Source organism: Pogoniulus pusillus, chromosome 26 (assembly GCF_015220805.1).
Source record: "Pogoniulus pusillus isolate bPogPus1 chromosome 26, bPogPus1.pri, whole genome shotgun sequence".
Lineage (NCBI taxonomy): Eukaryota > Metazoa > Chordata > Aves > Piciformes > Lybiidae > Pogoniulus > Pogoniulus pusillus.
In genome coordinates, this window is record NC_087289.1 from 10,873,192 (window position 1) to 10,887,708 (window position 14,517).

The 14,517-nt window shown below is 44.4% G+C and overlaps 1 protein-coding gene across 4 annotated transcripts in view; it reads right to left on the minus strand.

Moving 5' to 3' along the window:
• FNDC3B (fibronectin type III domain containing 3B) overlaps window positions 1-14,517 on the minus strand; it is a 269,308-nt gene that overhangs the window by 96,472 nt on the left and 158,319 nt on the right. For all 4 annotated transcript variants that reach the window (XM_064164835.1, XM_064164834.1, XM_064164833.1 and 1 more), the window contains exon 7: window positions 4,236-4,294. In XM_064164835.1, coding sequence (XP_064020905.1) covers window positions 4,236-4,294 — 59 coding nt within the window. The remainder of the gene's footprint in view (window positions 1-4,235; window positions 4,295-14,517) is intronic.

Below are 14,517 nucleotides of genomic sequence, written 5' to 3' on the forward strand. Positions count from 1 at the left end.
GTCAGGCTGTAAGGAATGACAGAGTCAGCATCACGATGGCAGGCTTAATGTCAATGCTCAACTTGCAGACAGAGATACTTTGCTGGAAGTTTATTGTTCAGTAGAATCATAGAACCAGTCAGGGTTGGAAGGGACCACAAGGAGCAGCCAGTTCCAACCATCCTGCCATGCCCAGGGACACCTTACCCTAGAGTAGGCTGCCCACAGCCTCATCCAGCCTGGCCTTAAACACCTCCAGGGATGAGGCCTCAACCACCTCCCTGGGCAACCCATTCCAGGCTCTCACCACTCTCATGCTGAACAACTTCCTCCTCACATCCACTCTGAACCTCCCCATCTCCAGCTTTGCTCCATTCCCCCTAGTCCTGTCACTGTCTAATAGCCTAAAAGGTCCCTCCCCAGCTTTTTTGTAGGCCCTCTTCAGATACTGAAAGGCCGCAAGAAGGTCACTTTGGAGCCTCCTCTTCTCCAGACTGAACAGTATCAGTCTGTCCTCACAGGAGAGGTGCTCCAGCCCTCTGAGCATCCTCGTGGCCCTTCTCTTCACCAGTAACGGTGCCCTAATTCCAACCAACCAAAACACAAGCAGCCAGACCACCTCCTCTGAGGCTGGGCAGGTACACCTTTGTGCTGCTTTCTCATTACCCCATCCCGTCTCATCTGTCCCCAGAATGGCTGTGCTCGCTTTGAACGGGACTGGCTCAGCCTTTTAGCCGAGACCTAACAAAAGATTCTCCCACAAGGAGTTCTGTGTGTCTGGAGAAAAGCACAGTTAATTAGTTGCTGAAAACTTCTCAGTTTACCCAGTAAATGCCTTCCTTTGAGGCTATCAAAACTCGGCGGTGTAAATAATGATTTCATAAAAAGCCCCTGGGAAAGAATCCCAACTCCTGCGCTACTTTAATAAGGTTAGGAGGCTGATGAGTATCGGGGCCCTGCCCGTCTTTCAGGTAAGGAACAATGTTTCTCTACAACTCTCATTATCTTCCCAAGTCCGGGTTAGCGTTCACAGGCATCGTGTGGTTTGGGCTTTCATTGTATGTGTGAGAACTACACTGCGAGCGACATTCATTTACTCCCCTGAGGGCAACGTTTGAAAGACGCAAGGGTCAAATGAATTCACGGTTATTAACGGGGCGAGAGTCTGCTTTCAAACCACGGCTCTAATCCTGCAATTTTAGGCAAAAATCCTGATGATTAAATATGAGTTTTGCTGCAGAGCGAGTCGGCAGGGGCAGGCTGCCTTTTGGGAAGCCAGAGCGATGTTCGAGCTCTGACTCTGTGGACCTGTGGCATTACCCTGCAGGAGGTGACGTCCCCCGAGTTGTGCAGTGGCTACGTTACCCCCCACCACTTCGGAAACCCAGAATCAGGTTTCCCTTCCTTCGCTGAGGCATTTCTTTCAGAGAATGCTTGCTTTGTCTGGGATGATGTGAATTACAAATGTATTTCATTTCCACTCAAAACACGGGGGGGAGGAGGATAAGCAAAAGGCTTCTTTTAGAATTTTTGCCATCAGTGGGATAAAGCCACAATTAAGTTCACTGTTTGGCTGCTTGATGCACAAACAGGTAAAGACATTTATTCAAATTCTGGGTTTGAGAGTGGACATTTTGGACTTGTGTGCTAGTTTGAGCCTATCTGGGATATTTTAGTGAGAGGAAATTAGATTATAGGCTGCGAAAAGGAACCAACAGTGATATCTACTGCACTCATAGGCATGCTGAGATGTATGAAAACAAGAACACATAGGTAACAGAGCTGCTCTCTGGCTCTGGCTGCCTCTCTTCTCTCCCTAACCTGCTGTCTGTGTAACTAATCCTTCTGCTTCCTAACTCCCCTGGCCAATTCTCCAAACTCACCTTGAACATAAGACAAAGTCTGGGATAAGGTAGAGGGGTGGAAAGGAGGTGGAAGGGTGGTTGGGAGCCTCTCCTGGGGACTCTGGTTTCTGGGAGGGCCGCTGTGTTTCTGCATTACTTTTTAACTTGTCTATTTCTGCCTATATCTGCATATATTGTAAGTATCTGCTTGTATAATGTGCTAAACTGTAAATATAAAGCTTCATTCTTTAATTTCCAGATAGGCTGAGTCTAGTCTGGGTGATTTTCTTAAGTGTGGGGGGGGGGGGCAGGTAACACTCAAACCATCACACAACTTGGAAAGATGAAAGACACATGCCACACTAGGTAGATGTAGATTAAAGAGATGGTATGGTATCTAGGTAGATTAAAGATACAGTATAGGTGATTCTGCTTGGCAGGAGGGTTGGACTAGATGATCTTTCGAGTTCCTTTCCAGCCCCTGACATTCTGTGATTCTGTGAAAGATGGCTCAAAGCAACACCATGATTGAAAATTCCTGCAGGAGTTACCAAAGGGCTGATCCTTTCAGATGGCGGAGAGCTGCTTGCTTGGACAAACCAAAGCTACATGCTGCATATACAACCTCACTCCACTTACCACTGACTTACTGCTCTGTGCCCTTCCATTTTAACAGCATTATTCCTTTCTATACAATTGTTTTTTTATACACTGTTCTGTTTTTTACTCATATATGCATGAGGGTCACCAATAAGGGAGGTCCAGTTACTAATTCTGCATAGTGTGATGTATTTTCATCAGATATAACACTGACTATACACACACATAATCAATCGGAGCAATTAATGGTTTGTGACTATCCTATGAGTTTAATTACTCACAAATGTCAAAGTTACAGGGAAAATAACAGACAATCCCCAGCATGTTCTCACTAAATGTCATTTTACTGAACAAGAATTTGTCATGATTTAGATTTTTGTCAAAAAAACAAAAAAAAAAGCCAAGGAAAATTTTTTGGGTCTATCTTCAGTTATTTGCTTCTCACTGTTTCTGATATTCTGGTTACCATAAATCTAACTGCACAGAGCTCAGAATCCTGCGAACAGCTCAAAGAGTTGCTCTTCCTTACCTCTGCAGCAAGTATAACATAACATTTTTCACATCAGCTTTCCTGGGTTTTGTAGGAGGCAACATTCAGGTAGTCAGCAGTACAAAAATATTGGCTCAGTCTCTACAATAAGACTCGTTTTGAGCTAAGTGCACTTTCTTCCCTCCTGATCACCCAAAACCTCTTCTTTCAAGTTTTCAGCTCAGTCTTGTCACTTGTTTCTACAGGAAATAAAGTAACTTTCCTTCTTGCAAACAGAAACCCAGGCTGCAGCCCCCCCCGGTATTTACCATGTCTGCAGGTCTGGTTTAGATCGTGGCTGCTTTGAACCTGACACAAGGATCCAGCACCTACTGACTGAGCAGTTTATGATTGAACAGCTTTTGTATCTACTCAGGATAAAGGCATCCAAGAGAACAGACTCTAAAAATAAACCTCAGCCTGTGCTCATGCCTGCCTCTCCCCGAGACCTGCCACTTCTGCATCCAAGGAATAGCCAGCCCTTCATGCTCCCACTGGAGAATTACTTTTTGTCAGCTTTACCAGCTACTGCTGAAGCCAGTCTTTAGATGAGGGTTCCAACAGTTATTTTTTCATCTGTTTACTGGTTTTTCAGCTGGACAAAGAAAGGCTCTGGGCCCTGACAGAGCAAAGGAGATAAAACTGCCAAAGCATGACCCTCTGCCTCACAAACACTTCTTCCAGTGCTTGTTTGGACTGCTCATTTAGATCCACAACACCTTTCTGTTTTTCACTTGACACACCAAACTAGGAAACCATCACATTCAAAGGGCTTATTAATAACCTTACCTGGCTGTGGGCACACCCAGCATTAATAGGGTCAATTAAGGTGGTGATTCAATTCCATTACAGGTCACATGCTTTTATGAACCAGACAAGCATAGAATATAGTAATAGCCACTGAATAATAGAATTAGCTTAATTTAATCATGATTACAGATATAAATTTATTGTAGCAAATAAAATTAAGCCCAGGGGAGATGAGGGAGGAGCAATGTAAATCACTCTGGTGCACTGGGCTCCCCATCACAGTATGAATACTGGGAGTTGTCCTCTGGAAACAGGCATGATTCCTGCAGTGGGCAGAGCCCACAAATATCCACGAGCACAAAAGAAGTTTTACATTTATATCCCACCAAAATGAGTCAGATATATAGAGCAGCAACAATCCATTAAGGGCAAAGTTCAGAGGTGCTCCCCTGTGAAATCACCAGCATGTTGTGACAGAATTAGCTTCTCACATTTGCCATTTTTCATGTGTGTGGTAATTTGGGATCACATACCTGTGGTTTCTCCATTCCAGAAAGAATGTCTTGAACCCTCTTTGTTTCTGAATCGAATTCTGTAAAACAGAGAATGTGGAAAGAGGAAGAAAAATTAGTGACCAAAACAGAATGAAAAATGTCAGCTATGTCAATAATTCTCCAGGAATGTGTAAACAGCAGAGTGTGACATTACCTGCACATCAGCATCACCTCTTCTGCTCCTGTGAATTTAAGGTATGCAGTTACATGGATTAATATTTTTTAAAGTATAAAAGAGAAAGAAAAGGGAGTGAAACTTGCAGTAACTGCAGATATTCAGAAAGGTGGGATTATTTGTAAAGCTGCTCTCCACAAAGTTGTTAATTAGGATTTGCTTTTGCAGAGCAAACCCATCCTGTTTGCAAAGGCCAGCTGTGGAAGAAGCCAGAGGTTCCTACAGCCCAGTTACTGCTGAACCTAATCCTGGTTTGCTAACCAAACACACCCCTGTAGAGATTACTCTGCTGCTCACCAGAGCACCAGGCTACCAGAGAGGATAAGCATCCTTGCCCTGTTAGCCAAGCTGTGCAGGGTGCCTGCCCTGAGCCCCAACACCCCCTCCTACAGATACCCGTCCTGAACTGCTATTAGCATGTAAAGCTCAACTCTGGAGGCAATAAGTCATGCCAGGCTAACTTGGATGCTTGGCTAGCAGCAGCCTGTCCTCCTGCCTGGCACAGCCTCCTGCAGGGGCTACACAGTCTTATCACCGGGCAGGCTGTGAAATACTTGCCCAAAATTAGATGGATTAATTGAGCACAGAAGCACTGCAGAGGTGATCTGAGCAGTGAAATTAGCCTTTCCTTCAATCCTCTCCCCTCCTCAGAAAGGAAAAAAAAAAAAGGTCTTGAGGTAAAACATCAGCTTAGAGTAATGAGGTGACACAAAGCAGCTTTATTCCTTTTGGACTGCAGCACAGAGAGGCCTCACTTTCCACTACAATATTCTCTAATGGAAAATGAGGAACAGACTTTTTTGTCTCTTATTTTTAAAACGTTAATGTAAAAAGCTTGCTCACCAAAGCAGAAGAATAGATCACACCTAAAGCAAAAGGAGCAGGACCTCGTTATAAAGAGCATTCAGATTTGGCATAGGAAGCAAAAAACTGTTAATAAACTACTAGGATCAGATCAACAGCTTTCATAAATGATTCTTCCCAAAGCCTGACCTACTTCTTGTAGCCCAAGAATGTGTCTTTATTTTTGTCTGTGACCTGCTTTATAAAAAGTACATCTTCTTTTTAAAAATTCCATGTGCTAGGCTGCCAGAAAATAGAACTGGCCAAATGCTGATGGCAGAACTCCAGTGTAAATGCCCATCTCTCCCTACAAGAATGCACCTTGGTGTGGAGTGGGAATGACAGATCTCCTGCTCCATGCATTTCTGGATTCCCTTTGGTCTCAGCCACTTGGGAAAACAAGGAGTAGTAATAATTCAGAGGAGAAGGATAGCATGACAGGTTTTTTCCACAGTAGATAACCCTCACAGAGTGTATTATAAGGTATATAAAGTAGCAGGATTCAGCTAGAGTAATCTTGACTTGAAAACTATCCCAGACTTGAAAACTAGACAGATGGACAAAAATGGCTAAGAAAAAGGCTGAGATGCTGATCCAAGTGCAAATGCTACAGTTTGGGGTGTTTCAGAATTCAGGCTTCCCTTCAGCATCTGTACTGAAGCAGGACTGCACCACAACAGCCTGGATCCAGATCTAGAAACTGTGGAGGTCCTGCAGGCTTATCTCAAAGGGATGCTAATAAGAAGCAGCTTCTGCAGCTACAGAATGTAACAAAAATGCTGCTACCATTTTATTGAAAGTTTATGGTTATTATGTCACCCCTAATTACAACCCCCAGAAGCTAAGCATGAATCATTCTCCATCTCAAATCCTAAACATGTGGACTGAATTTTCTTTCCCCTCTCTGCTTTCTAGCAAGGATGCTATCTGTGTCACACCAAGCAGGAGAGGAAAATAAACCCTGAAGCCCAAAGAAATCTCACTTTCCTCTCCTGTGAAAAATGATCACTTTGTACAGTAACTAAGTCCTTTGTCCCTTACAGGTCAGGCCTAAACTGCTCCAAATACAGGAACTGACTTCAAGACCTAAGGCAGTTAGGTATGCTCAGCTGACAAAAAAACAGGGGAGGGGGAAAGCACATCAGACTTCTCAGTTAGGAGTCCTACTCTTCCCAAATATATGTTCAGAATGGAAAAGGTCCTGTGTATCAGATACACTGTAGCTCTGCATTATTAAACACAAGACAAATGTTTGTACACGGATAACGTGGACATAACTGTCACCAAGAGTTTATCACAGAATCAAGCAGGTTGGAAGAGACCTCCAAGATCATCCAGGCCAACCTAGCACCCAGCCCTGTCCAATCAACTAGATCATGGCATCAAGTGCTTCATTCAGGCTTTGCTTTAACACCTCCAGGGACAGCGACTCCACCACCTCCCTGGGCAGCCCATTCCAATGGCAAACCACTCCCTGTGTGAAGAACTTCCTGCTTACAGACTAATGAGCTGGAGGTGGACAAAGAGAAATCTTCAGAGAAAGGGAATGGGACACTCCCAGATCTAAGGTGACAATGTGAGTGCAAAAAGAATTGGATTGCAAGCTGATGGATACTAGGTATAGGAGTGGGAGCTGAATCTAACAAACAAGATGCCTCAGTTGATGCACTGATGCTGACAACCATACCTGACATCTCCATGCTAAACCTCCTGAGTGCTCACTTGTGAGCCTGGGTGGGTACAAGTGATCACTTGTACACGTGGCACACACACACCAACCACTTCACATGTAAGGAGCTGATGTACTCTGTGGTCCTGACTTGCTGATGCCATGAATCATTTTACAAGCACAACAGCAAAGAAAGTCTCCAGTAAGAAGTGCCCTGTCATCACAAGCTTTGCAATCACTGTTCCGTATGAAAAGGACAGTCTGTGCCTTAGAGCCCTGCACTGAATTCAAACCAAAACCCACCATAAATAATAGGTAATGACCTGTGAAAATCAAGCAAATGCAAAATCAAAGACAGAAAAAAATAAATATGTATGAGTGATGTCTACAAGTACATCAGAGAACAGCTCAGGTTGGAAGGGGAGCACAGGAGAGGTCATCAAGCCCAACCTCTGCCTGAAAGCTAGGAAAAAAAACCCACAAAAACACAGCACAAAACTGCCCCAGGGAAAAACTTGCTAATAGAACCAAAGCCAACTTTCTTGGGAGAAAGAAAGTAGCTCATAGAATTGTCACCCTCTTACAGTATTTCAACTACTTAGCTTCCCATTTCAAGAGCCATCAACAATTCTCAAGCTTCTATGGATGGCTGATCTCCTTTCAGTAATAAACTTAATTATCCACAGTCTCCTGAGCTAGACTAAGCTAAGGAGAACAAGAGCTGTCCTGAATTCCTCCCTCAGTAGCAAGTTAGGCTTACCTGCCAAGCTCTATCATAATACATTAAGAATCCATCTCAACATCTTTCTCCCAAGACAACAAAGAGCAGAAATCCTTCTAAAACAGAAGAAAATGTCTTACATGCTCTATGTTGATAACAGAGAGTTGGTGAAAAGCCTTTTTTTCCTAGCTCACTATTATTAGTAGAATAGAATGGTTTGGGTTGGAGGGGACTTAAAGATCATTCAGTTCCAACCCCCTGACATAGGCAGGGACATCTCCCACTAGAGCAGGTCGCTCAGGGCCTCATCCAACCTGGCCTTGAATGCCTCCAGTGAGGGAGCATCCACAACTCACTGGGCAACCTGTGCCAGTGTCTCACCACTGTCATTGTAAGGAACTTCTTCCTAAGTTATTATTACTCATGAGCCACTGAGAACTCTCCTACCAGATTAGCTTGCTGGGACAGTCATGGATAAGGAGCATGAGCATCTTCCAGATGTCACAGATGCAGTGGTAGAAAGGTGAGGAAGAAGAGGAGACAAGAAAGGGGAAGTCTTGATATAAAACAGAAGACCAACATTTGAAACAACGCCCTACAATCTCTTGGGCAAGGTGGTGGCTGGCAAAGCACTGTCCTTGAATAACAGACAGCTGATTTGCTTTTGAATCTTCAACCCTTCCTCAGCACATAAAAGCTCTGTATGCAACTTGCTGACACTAACACCTGTGTAGACAGGCAGCAAATGTGTGCTGCTTTCCTCCTTGGCCATCAAGAGCAGAGGCTCAGTCACGCCAAAGAAGAGCCCAACTAACACTTCAGGTCGTTGTCCCGCTGTAACTTCTCCTCTCAACATCTGTTCCCCACATCTGCTGTAGCAAAACTCTTCTTCCTAGGAGGAAGCTGGGGGTGGGGATGAATTCCTTGTGAATGCTCAATGAGGTCCTCTGAGGGACAGTACAAAAATCTGAGTTATCCTGTAGATCTCAGTGCCTAAGAGATATTATAGCTGCCCCAAGCTACAGCATTAGGCTCTCATTCCCAGGCTGTGGGTTATTTGGATCCCCTGTTTCAGATTAACCTTTCATAGCAGAGAAGCCAGCTGTAAGAACTGGGCCACATCAACGTTTGTATTTTGGTCATCCTTCTTTTACTCTTTTATCCACCCACCCACCCCCCAGTTTTTGGTCAGAACTAAAACTCCACAGATAAAACCAAGAGTAAAACATCCCTAAAAAATAACTACTTTCCCAGCAGCTGTTTGGTGCTAACAGGGTTTCAGTGTCAAGTCTTGCTGAACTAAAGCCATTCATTATACGCTTCTGTTAGCCTGTGCCTATGTTCCTTTCTGCACGTAGAGTACAAATAGAAGTTTCAGACCTTTCCAACCATACTTTTGAACCCCAAGCACAGCATTTAAAAGCAGAGGGGGGAAAATGTTTGTCATTTCAAAGTAAGGTTGGACTAGCCATGAATAGTCTTCATGTTTGCATGTACAGCAGCTGTGTACGTAAACGGTTTGAACCAGCTAAAAAGCTCTAAACTAATTAAGATTTTCCCATTGCAAATACACATTTTAGGTTTGTTCTGCATTCTTTCCTTCTCAGAGAGGAAAAGCTCCAGCTCAAGACCTAGCTGCTGACCACAGAAAGTATTTACTGTTTCAACAGCCCTTCCATTCCAAGGGAATGACATCAGCACTAGTGCTTTGCAGGCTTTGAGTCTCAACTCTCCAGCAGAGCTTCATGCTCACAGATATGCCAGTCATAACATGGCATGCTTTCAGAATTTATTCCAGATTTCTTGAGGCTGGGACCAGCTTTAATGCCAGGAGAGATCTTTTATCAGTCACGTATTGCACAACCTGCAAGAAAATGAACTCTTCAAAAAGGCAGTCCAGCTTCTTTGTGAGCTGCCTGCTGGTGTCAGTGCTGGAGACATGAAGAACACTGCCTAGACTTCTGCAGTTGAGTGAGATAAGCAAATGTTCATTGAAAAGCTCCTTCTATAAGAACAAGCCTGAAACTGCAGATACCACGCTGCAGCCCAGTAAGAGAAAGCTGCACTGGAGGGGACGTGAGATGGTCACCGAGTCTGTCCTCCTACACTGAAACATGAGCACCCATACTCAAACCACTCACTCCTCAGAGATGCCTGCCTAGCCCATTTTAAAAATAAATGCAACAAATGACCTCCTATCCCATGACCACAGCATTTTACCACAGTATCTAATGCTCCTTATCATTGGGAAGATTATCTCCTCAGCTTTCCCTGTTACTTCTTTCCTGCGCACCCACCACAGACTATATTTCATCTTCACTTGCACATACTTGAAGGCATTTTTCCTCTTTAAGAGAAGCAAGCTCGTTTCTTCCACATCTGTATTTACCAGATCACCCAAGTAAGGAGCAACAGAACCATTTTACCTTACTTTGAGGTTTCTTCTTCTCTTTGGAGAGAAGTTTACATTAATTTGACTCTTGGTTCTTGTAGTCACAGAATTATTTTGATTAGAAAGATACCTTACCTTTAACTGAAAGCATCAAGACCAGCTGTTAACTTGGCACTGCCAAGTCACCTCATGTCCCTCAGCACCGCATCTACATGTCTTCTAAATCCCTCCAAGGATGGCGATTCCATCACTTCCCTGGGCAGCCTATCCCAGGACTTGGCAAACCTTTTGATGAACGAAGGGCTCCTAATATCCAGACTGAGTTTCCTCTGGTGCAACTTGAGGCCATTTCCTCTTGTCCCATCACTTGTTCCTTGTGAGAACAGACCAACCTTCACCTCCCACCTTGCTACAAACTCATTTCAGGTAGTTGCAGAGAGTGAGAGGATTTCCCCTCAAAGTGTCTACTATACCTCCCAGAACTACTCTGCAGAACTACTAGAGAGTGCTAAAGAAGCCAGTTTGAGAAGGACTGGCTGACGTAGTACTTTGCTCTTGCCTTGACCAAACTTTTTCTTTTAAGGCCATTTGAGCTCTCCTGTCTTGTCCTCTCTCCCTCCTCCTTAACTCACCAAGCACTCTCAACCGTATCAGAGCCTGATAAGGACTGTAATTCAATAAGCATCAATCCTTATTCCATCCTTCAAGTCCTTAATGAAAATATTGAATAAAATCAGACCTTGGACAGATTCCTGCCTAATCCAATTTGATGCATCTTTCCAGTCCATCAGAGAGACAGTCCAGTGCAGGGCAGGGTCACAGCTAAACTGCAGGGCTATGTGCTGGCTCACAGATATAACACTGACAAGAGCAAATCCAGAGTCACCATGAGCACATGGCACTTTATGCAACAATTCCCAGCATCACTTCCAGAGTGGGCAAAATGGGGAGTACCTCAGAATCAAAAGTTTGTGAAAGGAATGGTTATATTCAAAGAAGTCAATCACATGTCCAGGTCCTGTGTCAAAAGCAGTGTCACCAGCAGGATGAGAGAGGTGATTCTTCCCACCTGCAGTAGTCTCCCCAGCATAAGAGGGAAATGGAGCTGCTGGAGCGGGTCCAGAGGAAGGGCACAACGATGATCAGAGGGTTGGAGAACCTCCCCTATGGGGACAGGCTGAGAGAGCTGGGGCTGTTCAGCCTGGAGAAAAGAAGGCTCCAGGGAAGCCTTAGAGTAGTCTTCCAGTACCTAAAGGAGCCTACAAGAAAGATGGGGAGGGACTTTTTGTAAGGGCTATTAGTGATAGGACAAGAGGGAAAGGATTAAAGCTTGAGCAGATTTAGACTGGAAGAAATTCTTCGCAGGGAAGGTGGTGGACATTGAAACAGGTTGCCCAGGGAAGTCATGGGTGTCCCCTCCTTGGAAGGGTTCAAGGGCAGGCTGGATGAAGCTTTGATCAATGTGGCAGTTCTAGATGATCTTTAAGGTCTCTTCGAAACTAAATGATTTCATGAATCCACGACTATGCTACAATATAATGCACCAAGAAAGGTTACTAACAACCTATGGATACCTGGATGACATTTCTAAGTATTACCTATTTCAAATTCCTGAGAATTACATGAAAGCCAATAAAAACACTAGTGATAAAACACATCTGCAGCTCTCCAGCCCAAAGCAGAGAGACTGATGTTATGCAACTTCAAGGAAAGATCCAATCACTGAAGTGTTCTAATTCTTGAAAAAAAAATCACTGTGTGTGGGCATTTCACATAAGTTTCCCATTTCTAAAAGCCTTCCCACTGCTGCTATCTTAATTCTCCTGCTAAAACGTCTTACTTGATGTCTGTGAGCTTATCTTGCAGTATTTGACCCTAAAGGCCAAATCCTATGTAGGCAGCAAAAATTCAAGCCACTCCCTAAATAACTGAAGGCAAACACCACAAAACCCAGCACAAACCCTAGAAACATTTTCAGATCTGCAAAAACAAAGGAAATAAATCTCTGGGTCTCCTGACATTGCTTTAACAAAGGATAACTGATGTGTTTTCCTCAACATCATCTTATTTTAGGCATGAACTAGAGGCTGAGGGAGCTGAGGTTGTTTAGCCTGGAGAAGAGGCACAGGGGTGACCTCATTGTTGTCGACAACTACCTGAAGGGAGGCTGTAGCCAGGTGGGGTTGGTCTCTTCTGCCAGGCAAGCAGCAACAGAACAAGGGGACACAGTCTCAAGCTGTGCCAGGGGAGGTACAGGCTGGATGTTAGGAGGAAGTTCTTGACAGAGAGAATGATTGGCATTGGAATGGGCTGCCCAGGGAGGTGATGGAGTTGCCATCTTTGGAGGTGTTAAAGAGAACACTGGAAGGGGCACTTAGTGCCATGGTCTGGTTGATCGGCTAGGGCTGGGTGCTAGGTTGGACTGGATGATACTGAAGGTCTCTTCCAATCTGCTTGATTCTATGATTTTATGTCCTGGCTGTAGGTCTGAATCTATTAGCCTGCTTGTTTTGCCTTGACTGCTTCAGTACCCTGCTATCAAGAGGGCAGAGTACTCCAAAATACCTGGCATGCAAATTTCCACCATGTGGCTTGTCCCTGCTTCATGCCATCCTTCAATAAAAGCTCTCTGCCACAGCATGGGTGAACATCAGCCGTTTTCACATCGAGCAGAAGTGGAAGCACTCAAATGTACACAATGAAGTCACTTCTGCTAAAAGTGTTTTAAAAAGAAAAGTGCCATCAGTCCTCCCTGTCCCCCAGCACTGTTTTAATGTGTACTCTTCACTGGGATGGAGCAAGGAAAATTAGATCATGAGTAACCTACGGCTGAACTGAAATGCTGGATGCAAGGGACAAACGGAGTCTAAGTGACATGTTGGGTTTGTTTTTCTCTGCTTCTTTGCTGCTACTGCTGGAAGACAGCAATAACAACTCCTACTTTATTGGCTACAGATCTGAGTGGATTCCTACTGTGCACAAGCAGTTGGTCCATTAGAAGGCAGAAAAGGGCTTTCTTAGTAAAATAGAGCAACCTGCCACCTCTATCACATCCACTCTACATCTTAAGAATGCACTTTGTACGACTCTCAAAGAAGATAACAGGCACATGGCTGCAGATGGTTGGTTTTGAAGGAACACCAAATAAAACAATGACATAACCCACAGAGAGAAAAGCCCAAGTTGAATCTGTTGGAACAACAAACCACTTACAAGGCCTCTTCTTGGAGAGCTCTTCCCTTCGTACTTTTGAATTAGCTTTAGCTTCATTTCGGTGTCAAAATAGATTTTTTCATCTTCTGCAGCATCCCTTTTTGCTATTACACAACAGACAGGGTTTGAGCAGCCAGCCAAAGTTCTGCAGATAAACCTGGGCTGGCCAGCAGGCTGCCCCAGGCAGTGGCCATCCTTCCATCTTTCTGTCAAGTACACTTTTAGAAGCAGCACAGCTGATTCACACGAAAGCAGCTAATCAAGAATGACTCTTTCAACCTCTGCTGAGTTTACATTAGCAATTTCTTCAATGCTACAGGCTTCAGCTTTAAAGTACTCATCTTGGCATAAGCAAAACTCCTGCTAGAGAAGGTAGGCAAGCATCCATGTGTGAGACAGGTGGAGATAAGCTCCATGACAATGTCTTCTCATTCTGGCAACCTCCTATACATGTGACAGCTATTCATAGAGTTGAATCTTTGTGGCTATAAATCTTGAGCCTCTCCAGCTTGATCTAAGGCATTACCCTTCTTATCCCGGAGACACAGCACATTTTGGTTCAAGAGGGACATGTTGTACTGCTCCATAGGTTGTATGTTGAATTTGCACCAGTTCAGTGTCACCATTTAGATCATACAGACAGACTTTGAAAACAGGAATTTTATCTTCTAGTCTTGTCCTTGTAAGCAGCACCTCACATCCTCTCCTTGTCCCTCTGAACAGCAGCTGTTGCTACTCTGAAGCCCACTACGGTTCACCAAGTGTGATGCTGTGAGACTGAAATAAATGGCTAAAAAGAAGAAAGATAAACCATGATTCCTTTCCAGTTAAAGGAATTCTTTTAATCAGCTGCTTTCCCCTTTCTGCACTTTGCTTAAGACATCTGAGGACTGCCTGGAGAAGTGGCAGAACCATAAAACAGTTTGGGTTGGAAAAGACCTTAAAGATCTAGTAGTGTGCCAAGGGAGGTCTAGGCTGGATGTTAGGAGGAAGTTCTTCCCAGAGAGAGTGATTGGCATTGGAATGGGCTGCCCAGGGACGTGGTGGAGTCACCATCTCTGGAGGAGTTCAGGAAAAGACTGGATGGGGCACTTAGTGCCATGATCTAGTTGACTGGACAGGGATGGGTGCTAGGTTGGACTGGATGAGCTTGGAGGTCTCTTCCAACCTGGTTGAGTCTATGATCATCTAGTTCCAAGCCCTCTGCCACAGGCAGGGGCACCTTCCACTAGACCAGGTTGCTGAAAG